This window comes from Drosophila ficusphila, unplaced genomic scaffold (assembly GCF_018152265.1).
Source record: "Drosophila ficusphila isolate 14025-0441.05 unplaced genomic scaffold, ASM1815226v1 contig_791, whole genome shotgun sequence".
NCBI classification, from domain to species: Eukaryota; Metazoa; Arthropoda; class Insecta; order Diptera; family Drosophilidae; genus Drosophila; species Drosophila ficusphila.
Genome location: NW_025064737.1, coordinates 13,295,348 through 13,316,573, shown reverse-complemented (window position 1 = coordinate 13,316,573; position 21,226 = coordinate 13,295,348). Strand labels below are relative to the sequence as shown.

The following is a 21,226-nucleotide window of genomic DNA, read 5'->3' as shown; positions in this document are numbered from 1 at the left end:
TTAAAATTCAATTTGATCAAATGTTTTTCCAGTTAAATAGTGTTGTCGATAATCTTTGAAATTAAAGTTGGTTTGAGTCTACGCAATTGCTTGCTGGCAATTTTAGTATATTTTTGTCCAATTTGCCTGCTATACCTCTCGCACTGCAGCCACATTGTCGAACAGCTGCTCAGCGTAAAGTTGTGTACGCGGAAGAAACTGCAATTCGTTTGGCCGATTCGCAGTGGAACAGTTTATAATTCCGGACGGCAGGATTTCATCTGGCAGAGAGCCACCGCGCAGCCAACTAGCCAGTTGTTCCGATCCGCGAGAACACCGATATTAGTCCGGATTCCGCAACACAACGACACGGCCAATAAGCCAACAACAAGAAATCGAGTGTGCGCCCTGCAGCAAAAACAAAAACAACAGAAAAACCGAGAGTTTCCCGTGTGTTCGCATTTACCAAATTTGTTGGCCAAATAAAGTAGAAATCGGTTTTCGCAAAACGAAAGTGCCGCAATTAGTGGTTATATAAATGTAAGCTAAACAACGCGTCGTGCAAGAAACTATGTGGATTTGTTCGCAAAAAGTTGACAAATCGAGAAGAACTAGCAGCGAGTACTAGGTCATAAACGCACGACCTCTCCAACTGGAAACCTCAATTATAGATCCACCCCATTTAAATTTCTTTTGTGGATAAAGGCGCGTGTCGTCGATTTGTCACCAAACATCACCAAACAGCCGATCCCTCGCCGAAAAGCAAGGTTAGTTCTGGGTTCTATTTTCGACTTGTATTGGTTACTTTTCCTTATCGCCCCCAAATTCCAAGCATCCTCTTCTTCCAATTGGCACTTCCCCTTGGTGCCGATCGTATTCGATATTGAATAACCGTTGCATTGGCATTCGTTTCCCCGCTATTTGGTTAGTCGCCAGTTATGCAACTGTGGGTCTCCCCAATCTTATCACTCGACGGCAACACGTCCGGCGTCTAATTAAAGTTCTTCGTCTGCAGTGGAAACATATGTTTGTCGGACAACTTTCACTTCCAGACCCCAACAACAACACCAACGCAAAGAAGTTTAGGGTAAGGAGGGAAAATGAGATCACTTTCGAACTGATAGGGAAGGAATGCATACCTCAAAATATTTATGAATTTCATGTCGCTTTTGAAAAGTACTTAAATATATGCAAACTAACTCTTAAACTAACTTTACAGATTTTTACATAATTAATTTTTTTCCCGTTTAACTAAAAATAAATATGTATCTGCCCAAGAGCCTTGAGGAAAAAAACAAACATTTTGAATCCATGACCAATTTAAATGATTAACATCCAGATGACAGTTTTTGCTGTGGACCTTCCCCTAAAAAAAAACCACTTGAGCCCAGCCAGCAGGAGTTTTCTGAAACATCCTGTTGCGCTGTCAAAGTTTTTTCCATTTCCTGACGAGACGTCGCCTTTTTGGTGGAAAGAAAGTACTACTACTTTCTCGCTGGCAGTTGATTTCCTTGGCCTGTTTCCCAGTTTACCAATTTACCAAAATCGAAATGGGCGACATCTGGCAGCGACAGAAACGCAGAGATACACAGGCGCCTATATAAAAACCGGCTGAAGGCGTATTACGGTTATGTGAAGAGCGGCAATTTCAAAAATCCAAAACAAATTCCAAAAAAAACGCTGTCGGATGACGACTTCATCTTCATCTCCGTCTCAGTCGACAGACAGCATCTGGCTATTAAAAGCAAAAGTGAAAAATGCCACACAGTCCCCGCCGATGCAGTGGCTACAAAAAAAACGAAGAAAAAACACATAAACCATAAAACCGATGCAACAACAAGTGAAGCAGCTTTGTCAAGTGCATTGCCGCTTCCTACTTTTTTGTTGTTGTTGTTGTTGCTGTTGCAACTGCGCCCGCCGCTCGTTATGTGGCCAGCCGAGTAGAAATATTATTCAATTACAAGCCAATCCAGTTGCCCCGGGCGCCAAGAGTTGCGAAAGAGTTCGTTTCTTGTATATTCATATTCGATATTGTGCCAAGTCAAAGTAGTCGCTCCACCAACATCGAGCTCTGCCAAAAGACAACGGAGATCGAAATAATAGCATCGCAGTCTTGTCAATGGCTATATATTTAAATGAATCATTTATGAATGAGTTTCATATGAGTATATACCACTCTGAATTTAGCCTCTTCAGTAAAACAGTAGGAAATGGTTTTTTATTATTATTTGCAATTTAAAATGTTTAATCTTTTTTCTTACCTAATTTCAAAGTGTTTAGAATGTTATAAACTTAATCGAAACTGTGTTAGTAAGACAAACCAATCTCATTGCTATTATTTCTCCCTGCACTGTACCTCCATTGATACAAATTCGATTTCGGATTCCATTGGCGGCGATTTCATAACTTTTGCTCTCACCGCTGCGCGCCTTTGCCTTTGCCCAACTTCGGTTTAGTTTTTTTTTAAACAAATTTATTTTCATTTAACGCTGGGCGCGCTTCTTCTGTGGCTTTATGGACTGGCATTTTTTACCCGCCCGTTTCTTTTCTTTCTTTTTTTCTTGTATGTAAACCAATGTAGTTTGGGTAGCACCAACAACAATAGTCGGGCACCGACGGACCGAAAAAAGTGGTTTCAATGCTGGTAACTTTCTCCGCCACCTGCAAAAGCGCGCGCGACTTACGCGCGTTTCAAACCGCACGCATGCGCAGTTCGCTTTGGTGGGCTTGTATTTCCCTCATTCTCCCTCTCACTCACTCTGTCTATCTGAGTCTATCTCCTGCTCTTCGTGTTGCCAACAGAAATTGGTCATGTGCCGCCTGGCTACGTGAGTCCAAAGATTGCGCGATTAGCTAAACGCCCGCCAAGTCGCATGCAAAACGCGTGCGCGATTTTCAGCCTGCAATTTCATCATTATCATCATCGTGGCAAGCATAATTGTTGTTGTTTCTGGCAAATTGCACTGGCAAATAGCTGAGCGATGAGACGACATTGTCTCGGAGTAACTCTGAAAAAATATTTATAATTCGAGTTAGAATTTGAAATTTAATCATTTAATAGCAAGTGAAAAAAATTGTATTATTTTGAAGAATGGTAAATAGTGGGATACATCAATCAGAACGTAAGAAATATGTCATTAACAAGTAAATAAAACGCAAAATATTTTAACAATTATTTCTTACACCAAAAGGAATTTAAATCTTAAAACATGTAACAAATAGAATTGATGTTTTTCATGGTTTTCTTCAGTGTAATTATAGGATGTTGTAAGGTATTTTCCATCTCTAACACCCCCATTGATTTCTGGAATTGAGAGCATGACTTTGGAAACCGTCGTTGTTTTTTTCCGATCACCTTTAAGCGCTATTGCAAAGCTATCCACATTGCATTGATGGCTACACATTTCCGCCGCTTTAGGCCAACTTCCAATGAAGGCCAGATGCGAACCCTTTGTTGCGGATGGTCGTAACGAAAAAAAAATGGGGCTATAAAATCGATGTTCAATCGGCTCGAATTAGTCTGGGGGCCTTTAGCTTCGCCATAGACTCACTTTGAAATGCAAATATTTCCGACTCAAGCACAAATGCAAACACTGCCGACCGCATACAAACACAAACAAAACCAGCATCCCCGGCAGCACGCACTTCTGGCATAAACATATCAAAGTTTATGTTTATTAGGCCCGCATTAGTGCCCAAAAAAAAAAAAGCAAACAAGCCGAAGATGTTGCAACAACGCAAGCTAATGAAAATTGTGGCACCAGCATGGGTTTGGCCTAACTAATAAATTAAATCGACAAAGGCTTAAAGTTTTCCTTGGCAAAAATGGTTAATAAAACATTGAGTTTCAAAAGAACAGATTTTTTAATCAAGCTGATTATTTATGAAGCCAAACTGGCTGGGAACAATCTTAAATAGATCTCTCTTACGGCATTCAATAATTGCACATTAATTAAAAAGATTTCATCATAATGAAACCCACCTCAAGTTTATGGTTATTGACCAAAGAGGAGTTGTCTTAAGACGAGGAAGACGAAGCCAAGCTGAGTTTTGCATAACTCTGCGATCAAACTGACAGGGGCCACAACTTTTATTTTTATTTCTGGATTGGATTTCAGTGCTGTTGTTGTAAAATGAGGTCGCCAAAGAAGAAAAACCTGTCAACATTTTCATGTTCAGGGTTCAGGAGTGCCAGCAAGTAAACCGTTGCAATTGCCACTAGTTTTTTTTTTTTTTTTTTTTTTGGTTTAGCCAGTTCCCAGCTGCAATTGAAGTTGAGGCTTCGGTTTTCGGCTTTCCGTTGACGGTTTTTTAGTGTTTTTGGCTTTTTTGCTGTTTTGGCTCCTCAACTCGTTTGGCCGGGCACGTAAAACTCACCGAAGCAAGCAATTGGCACTCCGAAATCGTAGTTGACCGCCTTGAATGCTGATGACTCTTAATGGCAACGAGTGCCAGACGACGCAGTTTTACCAATACCCCCTCGATCCATTGGATACAAAGCGTAACGAAGGAAAAAATGCGTCGCCCGAACGTATTGGTTTATGGCATAATCAAGTTACCAGCCAGCCAAGTTCGGGGCGGATGCAATTGCAGCTCCCGCTGCCAACTTGTCTATGTCACATGCTGTTTGCCTTATGCTTATGTTGCGTCTGCACTGAGCAAAGAACTTGAATTAAAGAAGTTTTATATTAAAATACCTTTTATCAAAATACAAAACACGTTCTGGGCAAACCAATTCGATAGGAATTACAGCAGAAGCTTTAAAAGTGTTCTTATTTTAACTTAAATATGATTTTGGATTTGATTCTGATAAAGAAACAGTTCTTCAGTTAAACCGAATCAAATCAAATTAAAATAACAACTAAAACAAATGTTCTACATTATCGGGATCTGCTCTGTATAATTTTCTATTACGCTGTTTTAAATTCCTACAGATTTACAAAATCTTCATATCAGTATTAAAAGGTAGCACATTGCACCGATTTAATTATAATTTCTTGCTGTGTTTGACTTATAGCTGCGTGTTGCTTTTGCCTCCGTTGTTTGTGTCGTGATTTTTATTGCCGCCACCCATGGCTGGGCATCTTGTTTATTTACGCCGGTCAAACAAACTTTAAGCAACGACGTTGCAAGCGAGCCAAATATTTGAGCAATGCAGAAGCTTGGCTGGCACTACTTCGAACCGACTGAGTCCGTCCAATAAAACGCCCATAATTACACTAACCGAAGCGACATATTCTATGCTCGTCGCTTGTTTGTTAAACTCTCGGCTCTGAGGCAACTAAAGCGACAACGCAACGACAACGATGATGACAACGACAACAATAAAGACAACGGCAACGGCCTTTTACCAAAAGGTCTAGCAAATATTGCACAAACGCAGCGTTCAACGTGTTTAATCTACACTCGCCGTTTGTTTGTTGGTTTTTTGCCTCGCTCCGTTCTGGCGGTGGGAAGACATTTGATGACCCTCACACCGGGTATATAATCAAACTTCAAAGTCAGGCCATTATTGGCGAGGTCTTAGCCAGCGCCAGCACAAAAATATTTGTGCAATTTGTAACATTCTTTTCGTGTGCCTCGAATTTAATTAATTCCCATATTGCCCACATTTCCGAGGATATACATATTGAAAGGTGGGGGAAGCTACGGCGACGTCGGATTTTCCGCAGATAAGGTTGTAAAAACAAACATGTTTGCAAGTACACATGTGGCTGGCTATTAATCAGATTATAAATGGTTTATCGAGGACAAGACGGGACTTATAAATTAATTACGTGTGCTTAACCAAAGTAAAACAAGACTTGGATTCTTATTCTCGCTTCTGTTTAATCTTTCCTTTATAAATCCGATAGCTTATATTATTATCATTCCCTAAATATATGGATTTTCATTGAAGTATAAATTTGATAATACAACATTTTTACAAATTTTTAAGGTGAAGACCAAATGTTTATGAATGAATACAGACAATTAAATGAATCGTAAATTAAATTAAAAAAGCTAAACATTTTTGATTTGCAGGGCAATATATCAGCCAAATTTATTCGTCAGCATCGCGAACCAATAAACAATTACATATTTAGGTTTTCGTTAACCCGGTGATTAATCCCTCAACGGCAGATTTCTCACACTTTCCCTATCAAGATGATTCGCACTTTTTAAGATCTATTTGCTGTTTATCCGAACATCAATGTCAGTTCATTGGAAGTGATCTCAATTCATAGAAATGAATCACTTTGGGAAACGTTTAGTTACAAGTGCCTTTGCATTAATCAAGCGTATTTCGTCTCGGGAAAATTCTGCCAAATTAATTCATGCACATAAGTAAGGACTGATAACGAAGTAAGCAAATTCATCAATGATAAGTCCGGTAAAGCCGAGAACTCCTTGATCTACCCGCATTGAAGTGCCCACACTCAGAGCACCGAGCCAACTCAAATCAATTTCTGTTTAAGCTGGGAAAAAGGCATCAGGAGGCGGGAAATGAAAGGGGAAATGAGCGAGGGAGGTCGAAGGATTCCACCCTCCCACTTTTCTTTTGCCATTTTTTTTTTTTTTTTTTTGCCCCTATCTCAGCATGTAATCCACGAAGCCGTGTAATATGACTGTGATTGGAAATTGAAATTGCATCCGGCAAACATCAGAGAACCGGCGGAGCGGCGATAAAAATGCCTTTTCCCTTTCTGAAGGCTGAATTAAAATTCAAATTTGCAACAAGCTGCCAGAAAGCAGAGGCAGCCAACCAAAGTTGCCCACTTTACGAGCGTTTATGTTGCAGATGACAGGACGCCAGCCATGATGATAATACCGATTCCGAATCCGATTCAGATTCAGATTCAGATAGGGCCTAATGCTAATGATGATGTGTGTGCAACCACGACATAATGATGTGGGTGCCGCTGTGATTAGAATTGCCGTGTTTTTCCTCTTTATTTTTTTATTTTTTTGTTAGCAACATTTTTTGTTGGTTTTGGCCAAATGGCAAACCGAGCATGAAGGCAGCTTTACTTAGCGTGATTGCGAATCGCAGTCTCAGACACACGGCAACTCAAACTGGGGATGCGACGCATTGGCAAATAAACAAATAAAACCTTGGCCAAAACATCGCCTATGGCGGCGCATTTCAATTATGGTTTATTTAATAATAGCTTGGATTGCTTAATTTGTTTTGTTTGTTAATGGGCAATTAACCGGATCGCGACTACGACGGCGGCGGGCTTCAACAATTAGCTGGCTGCTTGCACTGAAATACTTAATAATATTTATAATATTTATATTTATATATATATAATATATGCAACCGATTTAACGCAATGTAATGCCAGCACGTGCCGACACCGAAATTGTGGATTAACCAAGCGAAAGATGCTGACACGCATGTGGGATTCGCTGGACAAAAGGCCATCTTCGATTTCGAGGAAAAAATTAGCATACACTGAATTTGTAATAGACTTCCATTTTATTGATTCCGAACAATGTCGAGTTCCCAGAAGAGAATACCCATATTCAGGGTCGTGAAGCTAATGGTGGTAAAACCACTTCAACTTAAGGACGAATGCCAAGGGATGTTTACAATTAAGCTGAATGAAATTAATTAATATACAATGTCAGATATGAGCAATTATGGGAAGAATTATTTCCTGGGAATATTTGAACGTTTTGAAACCTTTTGTTAAATTGTAATCAACTTGAAGTATAACAAAATTAATTAATGAAATGCAGAGGTTAAAATATAAGGAATATTTTAAGTAAATGATATAAAGGTTCACATTTTATGGAAGATTTAAATCTTTATATTAATAAATTGTCTCAACTGATATTCTTTTGATTTCTGATATATAAAATGTCTTCTGCTTCGTTTTTTTTTATTTTAAAGAAAATTGTTAACAGAGTTTCTCCAACAAATTCTATCAAGCTTTTTATTGAGATTTCTAATCTTTGCGAGGCCAGCTTCAAGCCCTCGTTTTCTTCCTCTTATAAAGCAATGACGACGTCTATAAAACCCCGAAAAAAAACTTTCTATTTCATTGCGAATGGTTCCGGTTTTTTTCCTCAAAGCGTTTTTCGGTTTTTTTTCTTTTTTGGCTTTTTGGTAGCTCTTCGGACCGTTAACGGCGTTGTGGTCAACGCGAATCGATGGACCAACAGCCAAGTGGGTCAATGTCAAGCGCTGGCCAAGAGGATGAGGTGATGATATCGCGATGCTGGAGCACCTGATTAACATAAGCTATTTATTGACACATGTCAGTCTCAGTCTCAGCATCGTAACAGCCAACCAACAGCCAACAAGCGATTGAGAGATTTCATCAAGTGTTTAGTCGTCTTTTAACTTGGCATATACTTTTAATTTAAAATCCAACAGTTTGAAAAAGTTGCTCCTTGCCACTTGAACAAAGAAGCAAAGAACAGGCCTAAAAACAAAATCTTTTGATGTGCAAAGTCTGTGGGTATTACTTTGTTTAACTTTACCGTTGTTTTGCTCGAAGAAACAAAAAAACACAACTGTTTTTTGGACTTCTTTAAGTTTTTTTATTTTTTGGCCCGCCTTGCATGCATACAAATTAGCAGCATTCGCATTTTTGGTAGAAAGTAAAACTGTTTTTTTTCTTCCCATCGCCATTTGAGTGTGTCGTTTTATTAATTTATTTATTTGTGCCTCACGCGACAACTTTTACTTTTTGTTTGGCAACTTGTAAATTACACAAAACGTCTGCAAAGCGGAAAAAAAGCTTCCAAAATTGTTTCAGATTTATTTCTTTTCTCTTTTTTCCCGAAATTGAATGGAAAATGTTTTCGCCGCCTTATCGTTTAATGTCTGCATTAATCTGCATGGCAAGTGTTTTCGATTGCTTTGGACTTGATTTGGCTTTTAGTGAATATCTGGGGGCGGTCACTCCACCGATTGCCAATAACTGATAAGAACTTGGCCCGAAAGCGCTAATAAAATGGGGAAAATATCCACGTAAATATCAAAGTGCGATGTAAATAATATTGTATCTATTTCAATATTGGCGTTGACATTGTTTACTATCTAATCAACCTAAATGGGGACAATTTCGGCGTCACTAGCCCATCAATCCCGTTTAACCCATTTCCCTTCTTTTTTTTTGTGCCAGTTTAGATCTTTTTGTCGCTTATCAGTCTTACAAAATCAAATGGCAACTGGTAATGTAATAAAGTGAGTTGCCCGCAATCCCACGCCACTTGTAATTGCCTTAAGAAACGCAAATAGTTTGGCCAGCCGGATGAGTCACGATCTTCGCCAACTGCCATTAGCACTGCCATCAGGTTTTTTGATCAAAGAAGAAGTAGAACAAGTGGCCACATGACTCACGCTCTTTATTGCACTCTAGCCAACAATTTGTGGAGAAAGGAGGCGGCAAACAAGTTGCAAGATGGAAGATTTCCAGACTCGCCGGCTACGCAGAAAAGGTACATCCATCCGGTTTCTGAAGCAATTCGTTCTAGACTGTTTACAGTGAGAACTGCCAAAGTAAACTGGCTTAATTAAGTAAAAGTTTGGCTCCGATATGCAATAAGTAAACTAAAAATGTCTGGGAATCCTTTAAGAACATGATAAATACGTGGTTAACCGCAGAAATAAATCATTCTATAAGTATTTTTATCATTAAAGGATTTACAAATTATTAATTTATGAAGTTCAGATGTTTTGCCTCTGCCTCTGTTATATAAATTTAAAATTTCCCCAAAAACACATAAAGGAAAATTCATTTATTCTCTGCCTTGTTTGACTATAAAAAAATTATTATTTTTAAGTTACTCTCCTGTTGAATAACTGATGTAATAAGTGAAAGCAAATAACCTAATCCATAAAAAGCCGTCGAAGCTCCTAAATATTAATTTGCTAAATTAATGCATGGCCACGCCAAGTGCCTCCCCACTTATCCACCCCAAAAAAGTTGGGGAATGTGTATTTTTCTGCCTTGGTTTCTCATTTTATATTATATACGTATATCATATCGTTTCTGATGGCTTGGCTACATCAGGTGGTAAAGTTGCAAATTGTTCTTTGTTTTTGGCAAGATTTTAATTGGTTGATTGCTTAAACACAAACAATAAACACACTGGCCCAATTTATTATTCAATACAACACTTTGGGGGGGAAAGCACATAAACAAATGCGACTGACGCCCGACTGAATGCCGTGGGAAATTACTAGATGTTCGGGCTATACACAAGGCATTGCTCAAATTTTGGATTTTTATAAATCAAAGTCCAATTTTCTACTCATGTCGAACAAATCAAAAATCGAACAGCAACCTCAAATTTCAAACAAACAATCATAAATCAGAGGCGTTAATTGCCATAATTTGCAATGCGCCACAGTCGAAAATATTTCGAAGGAAAGCGGATGGGGCAAGAAAAATATTTTTAAATTCGAGCCAACCAAATATTTGTTCACCTAGTAAAACTTATTAAATTTCAAAAGTACACACTCATAGTTTGTTTTAAATACTTTACAGTGCAATTTCTAACCAGAGAAGAGATCGATTAATCGAATTAGCTTAATGGGACTTTTCTTGTGCTTTATCTTTTAGCATCGTTGTGCTAAATTCTGATGCTAATTACTTAGCAGTAATTTTTTGCAAAACAATAAGGAATTATATGGAAAATTTCCGTGGCCATAAATAAACATACTAGGGGGCCAAAGATTCTGGGAAAACCCATTCACCAATCTGCAAAAAAGACAGATAATGACGCATCGAGGCGATCTCTCCCCATATTTTCTGCCGATTTCTGGGTAGCCCGACAATTGAACACACCCATCGAGCATTTTAATTGGGATTTGTGGAGTGGCTCCCAGTTCAATTTGGTGAATGCAAATGCTGCACGCGTCGTGCGACATTTCCGCAGAATTTTTGTTTTATTAGGTCCCCATTTAAGTGGGGACAGCAAATATGGCACTTGGGTTTTGCCCAATTTCTTACTAAAGCCCCTTAAAAATTGCTCTCGAGGGTATTGCCTTTCAAATTTATTTGACAGTTTGTCAACAGTTGATGGCAGTTGAAAAAATAATGTTTGTTGAACTGGTGAAGTCATTTGAAATAAAATAAATTATATTAAATATAATTTGAATATTTAACAAAGGTATAATTTGTTTTTTGTGCATAAGTTAACTTGGTTATTACACAAGACTAGAACAGAAATTATATCATGCCCCTTCGTGGAAAGATAAAAAGGTTTGCTTTTGCATATTTACTTTAAAAATAAATATTTTTACGAGGGTATGCTAAATTTATGTTTGCTACGACTTTCTTTGGACATTGAGGGTTTGATTTTGTTAGCTTAGTTTAACTATATGTATTTACTTATCGGTTTCTTTTGCTTCGTTGTGGAATCGTTTGTACTTTACTTGAGACTACTGTTTGAGCAAGTTTTCTTCTCGCATTGGAATTCATGTATTTATTTTAGTAGTTATTCCCCCAGCTCAAATCTCTTTCCCCACGACTGTGTTGTTTGGCCATAAGGTTGAGGTCGGCCACAACATCCGTTCGCCGAGTGCTTTCAAATGTAAACGAAAAAGTATGCAAAACAATGCAGCCGCACAGATACTTTTGCGCACACACTTTTGCCACAGAGCGTTTGTTGCCAAATGAAAAGGTCTACCGCCCCTTGGCCTACCGTCCTTGCCACTTCCCCCGCCCCCTGCCACACCCCCATACCCTCTTCCCCCCAAAATAACAAAACAGTTTTCTTCTATATCTCTGGATTTTAAGTTGCTTTTTCCTGCTGTTCTAGGGGCTAAATTTAAACATTTCGCCATTCAACAGATATTAGCGGCGCCCTCGTTAATTGTTGTTTCCCGCTACTTCTGTTGTAAAACAGACCGAAAATAAACATTTGAATGAAAATGAAAATGAAAAAATTTGTCTAATTTCTCGTTGTGCCATGGCAAATCCACAACTCTCTGATTTGACGTCACACCCGGTTTGTAAGATCTCTCCACTGGAAAGATCAGAGGTGGAGTGGCAACATGGTACTCACTCCACTCGGTTTCTTTTGTGTTTTTCACACCCATTTGATGGACTTTTGATAGCAAACAACCGCACCGGGAATTACAACATTTCCCCAGGGACTTTGTTCTAGTGCGAATTCCGTTTTGACTTCGGCTCCACTCTGATCATCGATTCAATTGTGTTCAATGAGGTCCAAAACAGGAAATTGAAGAAAATTAGACCAGAAAAACAAGGAAGGAAATCTCAAGAGAGTTCAAAACATTTATAAGCAAAAACAAAAGTGGGGGTTTCTTTCGATCGAAGAACATGAGTTTTTCTTCACCAAAGAGTTATTGCAGATCAAATAAAAATTTTAACACCACTTAAATTGTTTTAAAATTCTAAAAAAAAAAACAAGAACCTAGACAAAAAATTATATATGCAAAGACGTCACACAAGGGGCAGTATTAAAATTAAAATGTTTCATTTATTTTTGTGAACGTGCTTGGTCACAATTTTTTCGCGGTAAGTGGAGACTGTTCCACGAAATTGGCGCTTACTTAAAATCCACTCGCGAATTTTGCTTAGACAAACATACGATGATATCTTTATACTCGATTTCTGCGCCGAACACATGCACTCGAGGATGATCTTGATCTACTCCCACTCTCAGCCCTGGCCTTTGGCCACTGGAGAACCCCTCCTCCTCCGAGTTTCGCCATAAAACACCTACCAAAAATAACCCCAGCAATTGCCGGGCATTCGCAGGCCTTCCATATTAGCCACAGTCAGTGAGTAAAAGAAACATCAACAGTTTTTTTACGTTTTGTATATTGCAGGAATTGTATACGCTTCGCACTTTTAACGACCGCGCTTTTGAACGCTTTATTTGCTCCCACTGCCCCTTCTGACGTATAATAAACTCATGTTGAAGTCAATAAAATAATTATTCCGATCTTTCGGCTTGCAGCAGACTGCAGTTCAAACTTCAGAAGGGCGAGTTAAAAAAAGTGATGCAGGAAATTGATGCACTTTCTAAAGTAAATTTTCCACGCAGCTTGTTTTCTGTTTTAGGCAGCTGATCAAGGTAAACAAGTTGTTAAATGCATTTGAATCTAGAATTGGGCTAAGAGTGCCTTAAAATAAAGTCGTTTCGTTACATGAAAGTCAAGATAAGAAGAGGATTTTAAAGTCATTAATCATTTTGGAACTGGTACTTAAGACTTACCTAAATTATCTTGAAATAAAAGGCGTGACTTAGTCTGGAACACTTTTTTACGATAAATTTACAATCCCTTATTTCAATCTCTGGAGAACCTTCTATGGAGAATTTTATTATTTTTTTTATAAATTTAGAAGTTAAATACAAAAAAATGTTTGAAAATACTGAAAATATTTTAAAATAAACTAATTTTTCTAGAACGGCATTCAAAATTAGCACAGCTTTGGAAAAAATTCAATTTCTGGAAAAATGTTATAAATCCAATGTTTATAGATGTAATGTTTGTTAGCCTCTTGAGTTCCATTTCCAATTCCCCCTTTTTTATTGGGACTCCAATGATTGCCACTTGGGATCCCGTTGGGAAACAAATTCCTGTAGAGTGCAGGGTGATGTGTGGAGTGCATCCCATAAACATTTGGAAGGATGGCCCGATCTCCAAGTGCTGGTGATGGTTTATGGGCCCCGGGATTCGGATTACACAATGCTTGTACTCGCCACTCGTAAATCGCCGGAATCCGACGACGCCTCTTCTTGGCATGCCAAAGTGGCATTTGATTTATTTAGCATATTTATTTGTTTTCATTTTTTTATCCATCTTTCGCTTGTTTTTTTTTTACAACGAAACGGAAAACATTGTTTATGGACGCCAGATAAGTCGTTTCACGAAAGAGACTGTGCGCCTGCGCAGCGTAAAGGCGGGAAAGCGAGTGGACTCTTTGAATATTTATGGCGCGTTGTCTAACTGGGGGAAGTAATAGTGGCAGTAGCATCAGGATAGATGGATAGTTCGGAGCTGGCCATTTTTTATGCCGAGCACGTGGTGGGCGAACGCGATCGTCCGGCCAGATTGCCCGATGGATGGCTTAATTAAGCCGGTCGCGAACTCGCCCGGCATGCGGAACTTGGAACTTGGCCCGGCTTAAGCCATCAATCATGGATTTGCATTGCTCGATGGAGGGGGGTTACAGATTGAGGCGGGCCAGAGCTCAAGGACGAGCTACCCGTTCAAATCCGCTTAGTGTAATAACGTGTTTCTCCGTTTCCTTTTTGCCAGAGAGGAGAGCTCGTCTTTATCGCCTGAGCCTGCGGGCCTTTGAATGTGTCAACAGTTAAATCGATATGTTTTTTCCCCTGTTGATATAGTTAACTCGCATTTCCCTCTGCCTTTTGCCGTGCCGCACAAAAGTTGACTGGCCTGGCCCGCATCCTGGGCTCACATGTCCTTGGGGGAGGAAACAGAAACTAGAAAGGAAAGCCGAAGTTTGGATATACTTCCAGCTTTATAAAACCACTATATAAAACATATTAATTCTATGAGAATGAATTATAAAATGCTATATTATTATTAATAATATGATATGACTGCTCTTTGGATAAATCCGAATAAGAATATATATATTCTTTTTTAAAGAATCCTATAATACTTTTTGTAAGGGTATAGAAACATAAAAGGGTGACCGCTCTCGGTAATTGAAGAAAAAAAAACCAGTGAGAAGTGTGTTAACTGACATGTGGATATACACATTTTTTCATCTCCACAGCCAGCCAAGATTGGCCAGATCTGGACGGGATTTGGAGGAGCCGCAGCCATGATTGGACGTCTGTTTCGCGCCCACGGCGAGTTCTGCGCCTCGCATCCATGGGAGGTCATCGTCGCCCTGCTGACCATCACGGCCTGCATGCTGACGGTGGACAAGAACAATACCCTGGATGCGAGCAGCGGTCTGGGCACGGCCACCGCCTCAGCAGCCACCGCAGGAGCTGGAGGATCAGGGGCTAGTGGAGCAGCCATGCCACCACCGTCCGTGGGTGGATCGGCGACCTCCAGCCGGCACAGACCCTGCCACGGCTGGAGCCAATCCTGCGATGGCCTCGAGGCGGAGTACAATGCCGCCGACGTCATCCTGATGACCATCGTGCGCTGCACGGCGGTGCTCTACTGCTACTACCAGTTCTGCAGCCTCCACCGGCTGGGATCCAAATATGTGCTGGGTGAGTAGCGAGGGGATTACATCACTGAGCCCCCGATTCGTTTGGGGGGCACGTGTGTTGACCGAAGTGGTTAGAACGCCGGCAGCCCCCTGCCCAAAATAATCACTGGGAAAAAACAACGCAAACCACACACAAGACTGAAATGTTTGGCCAAGACTTTAGATTTTTTTTAGAGGTGGGGCAAGCTGGTAGCAACCCGAAGAGGCGGCAAACGCTGCTCCCTGGCATTTCTCACGTGCCCTCTAAACGATTCGACCTCCGTCCGCTAATGCGACCGCGTCATGACGCCTTCTCTTTCAGGCATCGCCGGCCTCTTCACGGTCTTCTCCAGCTTCATCTTCACCACGGCCATCATCAAGTTCCTGGGCAGCGACATCTCCGAACTGAAGTGAGTACACTTAAAACATCAAATAGGTGATAAGATTTCTATAAGCAAATAACTTGGAAGTTTGTTCTTCAAGACTTCTTAGGGAAATTAAATAATTTAACAGATATATTCTTACTTACTTACACTTAATTTTAGTTATTGATAAAGAATTTGTTAAGTAAGAAAGAAGTGAACCTTTATATTATTTTTAAAGGAAAGATAAAGATATATCTATTTTACTTTATTATCAATTTTGTTCAAATAAGTTTGTCAATCATGTGAGTCAAGGTTATTTGACCAAATTATTGTTTGCATAATAAATATGAGTAATAATATTATTTTTAGTTGGTAAATTGTACTAAACATGCTAATTGGTTTCCCACCTTATCCCGCATTCAACCAACTTTCAGGGACGCCCTGTTCTTCCTGCTGCTGGTCATCGACCTGTCCAACTCGGGTCGGCTGGCCCAACTGGCGCTCTCGGGCAGCAACCAGGCCGAGGTGACGCAGAACATTGCCCGGGGTCTGGAGCTCCTGGGACCCGCCATCTCCTTGGACACCATTGTGGAGGTGCTGCTGGTGGGCGTGGGCACTCTTTCGGGGGTTCAGCGACTGGAGGTGCTCTGCATGTTTGCGGTGCTCTCGGTGCTGGTCAACTACGTGGTCTTCATGACCTTCTATCCCGCCTGCCTGTCGCTGATCTTCGACCTTTCCCGCTCCGGCGTCGACATGTCAGTGGTGCGGGAGAAGGCAAAGGGCTCCTTGCTCCTCAAGTCGCTCACCGAGGAGGAGCAGAAGGCCAATCCGGTGCTGCAGCGCGTCAAGCTGATCATGACCACCGGTCTGATGGCCGTGCACATCTACAGTCGAGTGGCCTTCTCCGGCAGCGACTACGATTCCGTGGACAAGACCCTTTCCCCCACGCTAAGTCTGAATGTTAGCAACAATCGCACGGAGTCGGGCGAGATCACCGACATTATCATCAAGTAAGTCTGAAGAATGAAAACAATTACAAATTCCAAATGTTATAAACTTATTTTTCTCTTTTTGTAGATGGCTTACCATGAGCGCCGATCACATAGTAATCTCCATTGTTCTCATCGCCCTGGTGGTCAAATTCATTTGCTTCGACAATCGCGATCCTCTGCCCGACCAGCTGCGCCATTCGGGTCCTGTGGAAATTGCCGCCAAGGCCTCCCAAACCACGCCCATTGAGGAGGAGCAGGATGGGCACTCGAACCAGTCGGGGATCAGTGCAGTTCCACCTGCAATCCGTGCCCCACTTTTCACCATCGAAGAGCAGAGCTCGGCGAATGCTTCCACGCAGACGGAGCTACTGCCCCTGCGCCACCGCTTAGTGGGTCCGATCCGACCTCCCCGCCCACTGCAAGAATGCCTCGACATCCTGAACTCCCACGAGGATGGCAGTGGACCCGCTTCCCTGAGCGACGAAGAGATCGTGACCATCATCCAGGCAGGCGGCACGCACTGTCCGCTCTACAAGATCGAATCCGTGCTGGATGATCCCGAAAGGGGAGTGCGAATCCGACGACAAATCATTGCGGGACGCGCCAGGATGCCGGTGGGTCGACTGGATGTCCTGCCCTACGAACACTTCGACTATCGCCGTGTGCTGAACGCCTGTTGCGAGAACGTTTTGGGTTATGTGCCCATTCCCGTGGGTTATGCCGGTCCACTGCTGCTGGATGGGGAGACCTACTACGTGCCGATGGCCACCACCGAGGGAGCTCTAGTGGCGTCCACGAACCGCGGCTGCAAGGCTCTCTCAGTTCGTGGAGTCCGTTCCGTTGTGGAGGATGTAGGCATGACCAGGGCGCCCTGTGTGCGTTTTCCCAGTGTTGCTCGTGCTGCTGAAGCCAAGTCCTGGATCGAGAACGATGACAACTATCAGCTGGTGAAGACCGAGTTCGATTCCACATCCCGATTCGGTCGGCTGAAGGAGTGCCACATTGCCATGGACGGACCGCAGCTGTACATTCGTTTTGTCGCCACCACCGGCGACGCCATGGGCATGAACATGGTGTCCAAGGGCGCCGAGATGGCCCTGCGTCGCATCAAGCGCCAGTTTCCCGACATGCAGATCATCTCGCTCAGCGGCAACTTTTGCTGCGACAAGAAACCGGCGGCCATCAACTGGATCAAGGGACGTGGCAAGCGGGTGGTCACCGAGTGCACCATTTCGGCGGCCACACTGCGCTCCGTTTTGAAGACGGATGCCAAGACGCTGGTCGAGTGCAACAAGCTTAAGAACATGGGCGGCAGTGCAATGGCTGGAAGTATTGGTGGCAACAATGCCCATGCGGCGAACATGGTCACCGCCGTCTTTCTGGCCACCGGGCAGGATCCCGCCCAGAATGTTACCTCGAGCAACTGCTCCACGGCCATGGAGTGCTGGGCGGAGAACAGCGAGGACCTCTACATGACCTGCACAATGCCCTCGCTGGAGGTTGGCACCGTAGGCGGCGGCACCGGGCTGCCCGGCCAGAGTGCCTGTCTGGAAATGCTCGGCGTGCGAGGAGCACACGCCTCGCGGCCAGGCGACAATGCCAAGAAGCTGGCCCAGATCGTCTGCGCCACGGTCATGGCCGGCGAACTGAGCCTGATGGCCGCGCTGGTCAACAGCGATCTAGTCAAGAGTCACATGCGTCACAATCGGTAAGTTGATTTGGTTATGGATTGCCTTCTAATCAGGCTATAGAGAGAGAAGTTATATGTGCTACATGATTTAAAACGGTTACGTTTAACTATTAATAACAAATAATCTTCACCATTCAATAATATAGAAAAAATACAAATGTTTTGCTTTAATCATACAATTTTTATTTTATACATTTCCGGATAGTTTTGTTTATGCATTGACAATAATCAAATCTAAGAAAAAATTACAAATTTGAATTCAAAATCTTATTCATTTATAAGTTGTTTCTAATGTCTTTATCTGAACATTACAAGATATTAATTTGAATCAATTCAATATCAATTTTTTAAGAAATACAAATTGTAATAGTAATCTTTAAGTGGATATTTTGATTCTTGCCATTTCAAATTTGTATAATAAGCCGTTTCGATAAAAAAAAAAAATATGGAGTCATTCTAGTGTTTCCAACTATCCCTACTAATTACTAAATATAATTAAAAAAATCTAAACTTAAATTTCCTTCACTTTTCTTTGCAGCTCCTCCATCGCCGTGAGCAGCGCCAACAATCCTCTCAACGTGACCGTGTCCAGCTGCAGCACCATTAGCTAAGATTGGGCGTCCCAGGGGCGCCGACTTCTACCCTTTTGTACATAGAGTCTCTTAGCGGGCAGGCCAGGCGTTGCAACTCATTTCTTTAGGTGTTACCTTGTAGTTGACTGTTTCACAAATTGCTTGATAAATAACCAACCTGATTGGCCTGGCCAAGGAACCGAACAGCAAGCAGCGTCCTCCTCCAGAGCGGCGTATCCTTCCAAGCCAATGCTGGGAGCGTAGGCTGGGATGATCCGTATCCACTGTGGCTGCTACTTCCAACTTAGATTGTATGTTTTGTCATAATGCTATTTTTTTCTACCTATATAACTAAATACTGAACGAAGATCCCTTGGAATCGCCTCCAGATGCCAGCCAAATGGAGCTATGACCAGGATTCGTGCAAGCGCTGAACTTGTAAAAAGTATTTCCTAAGCGAAAAGTAGTACGTAGGGTTTATATAGTGACTAAATTAAAACGTTTAATTAAAGCGAACATGATCGATATCGATATCTTAATTTCTGTTTTCGTTTTTAACAAAAAAAAAAAGTATAAACACAAAGCGTAATGGATAAATGTCTTTTGTAGACGCTGCTCACGGGTTTACAAATCAGCACTTCATTTATTTTATTTTTAATAATAATAATTATTAATAAATTATTATAATTAATTTATAATAATTCACGGCTTCTTTTATTAATTAGTGTGGTTGTTGTGTTTTTGTGTGTTTTGTTTTCGTTTTTCTTCATGTATGATTCGTATAAAAAGAACAAGAGCGAGCGGCGGTGGCGGTTAATTCTGATCAGTGGATTCCTTGGCCTCGGCCTCGGCATCCTCGCCGCCCTCCTCGACGGGCGGCACACGGACATCGGCACTGCTGTCTGGCTGGACGAGCACCTTCTTGGGACTCGGCCCATAACTGTCCGCCTCGGCGGAAATGGCACCCGACGGCCCCGGAGCAGCGTCCTCATCCTCGTCGTCGTGGGTCGTCGACTCCGGCTGCAGGCTTGCCGCAGCTTCGGAGGCCACACCGTTTTTCGTTTCCTCCACGGTGCACTCCTCGGGATGTGAGAGCTTGCGCTTAGCGATCCGCTCGCTGAGCGCCTTGTGTAGCTGGCCAATATCCGCCGGTCGGCCCATTGCCAGGAAGATCTTGAGTACACCGGAACTGTCGATGGCCGTGAGGCGAAGTGACTTTTGGCTGGCCCGCTCCACTACCATGGCGGCCCAGACTTTGGTGTTGAGCAGCAGGCGCAAGTTGCCGGAAGTGCGGAAGACCACGCGCGAATCGCCGCGCCCGTCCTTGGCGTCGTTGAGGCGCAAGCTGCCGCGACCGCGCTCCTCCCAATTGCTGTTAATAAAAGCGAACAACTTGCAGCTCACGTCGATGATGTTGATCTCGTCCTCTTCGCCGGTGAAGGTCTCCACTTCCTCGTATTTGCGCTTCTGGGCGCGGCTCTCCTCGTATTCGCGGGCCACATCTGTGAGGCTCTTGGCCTCCGCGGACTCCTTGTTATTGTTGCTGCTACTGCAGGTGGACGACGAGGCGGCAGCCTCGCTGGTCTCTGTGGTCTGAGCAGCGTTCTGGATGACGCTGGAGAAGAGTAGCTGCGCCGACGACGACGAGGCGGCGGTGGAGGAGGAGGCCGCCTCCTGGGCTGAGCCCGATGCCGAGCTGCCGGCCGTTTCTGCGTCTGGCTCTGCGGCCACGACCTGCTCCGCATTGGGGGCCACCACGCGCTCATGCACGTTCTGGCCGAAGACAAAGCCGCTGGTTTGGACATGAGGCATGTTGTTCTTGGCGGCGGCAAACATGCTGGAGCGTTCAATGCCATTGCTACGCAACTTGGTTAGCGGATCCGGCCGCTCGTCCACCTCGTCGTCGTCGTCCTTGCCGCCGGTCGACTCGGCCGGTACGGAGCCGGTGGCCACCACCACCACATCGTCGTCCTCCTCATCGTCCTTGCCCTCGCGCAGGAAAGGATTGTTGCTTAGCAGGGCGCTGTCATCGCCGCCGGCCAGCGATGTGGTGGTGGAACTATTGCCGGAGCTACTGCTGTTCGCCAGCACCGCCGGACGGAGGACGGCTCCGCCCAGGCGAGAAGCCTTCAAGGTGAAGCCACCTCGGAAACAGTTAGTTTCGACCGACGCTTCTGGGGAAAGAAAAAAACAAGATTCGGATGTCAGCTTATGCAGCTAGTTTTTACAAAAAAGTAACTTTTCTTCTTTTGGCCATACAACACCGAGTAACGCCCAGGGCCAAAGCTTAACACTTACCATTGTTTTCCGACATTGCAAACTTTGCTATTTGCAATTTGTGAATATATAAATTGCCAAATCTTTTCCAGAAAAGAGCGTTCTGAAGCCTGCCGAACTGTTATCGCTGTTTTATCGCCTGTCGCACCTATCGATAGGCCGTATTACCACAAGCTCGCTCACCAACACTGGCGGTTAG

At 42.8% G+C, this 21,226-nt stretch overlaps 2 protein-coding genes across 3 annotated transcripts; one reads left to right on the top strand and one right to left on the bottom strand.

Annotated features, from left to right (window-relative positions):
* The first annotated feature begins 162 nt into the window (after nt 1–162).
* Nucleotides 163–19,289, top strand: LOC108087145 (3-hydroxy-3-methylglutaryl-coenzyme A reductase). 2 transcript variants are annotated; one of them, XM_017184359.1, is made up of 6 exons: nt 163–746; nt 14,703–15,153; nt 15,454–15,541; nt 15,931–16,506; nt 16,574–18,196; nt 18,717–19,289. In XM_017184359.1, exons 2-6 carry the CDS (start codon nt 14,751–14,753, stop codon nt 18,787–18,789), a joined length of 2,763 nt encoding a protein of 920 aa, XP_017039848.1. In that variant the 5' UTR covers nt 163–746; nt 14,703–14,750; the 3' UTR covers nt 18,790–19,289. The 2 variants fall into 2 exon arrangements, with proteins under 2 accessions (XP_017039848.1, XP_017039847.1); XM_017184358.1 differs by lacking the exon at nt 163–746 and having other exon boundaries at nt 18,717–19,061; nt 19,119–19,289.
* A 47-nt stretch (nt 19,290–19,336) lies between these two features.
* Nucleotides 19,337–21,180, bottom strand: LOC108087148 (ran-binding protein 3). The gene is made up of 2 exons (XM_017184361.1): nt 21,049–21,180; nt 19,337–20,924 (listed from the first exon to the last, which is right to left on the bottom strand). The coding sequence occupies exons 1-2, from the start codon at nt 21,062–21,064 to the stop codon at nt 19,564–19,566; spliced, it is 1,377 nt and encodes a 458-aa protein (XP_017039850.1). The 5' UTR covers nt 21,065–21,180; the 3' UTR covers nt 19,337–19,563.
* Nucleotides 21,181–21,226: the final 46 nt, after the last annotated feature.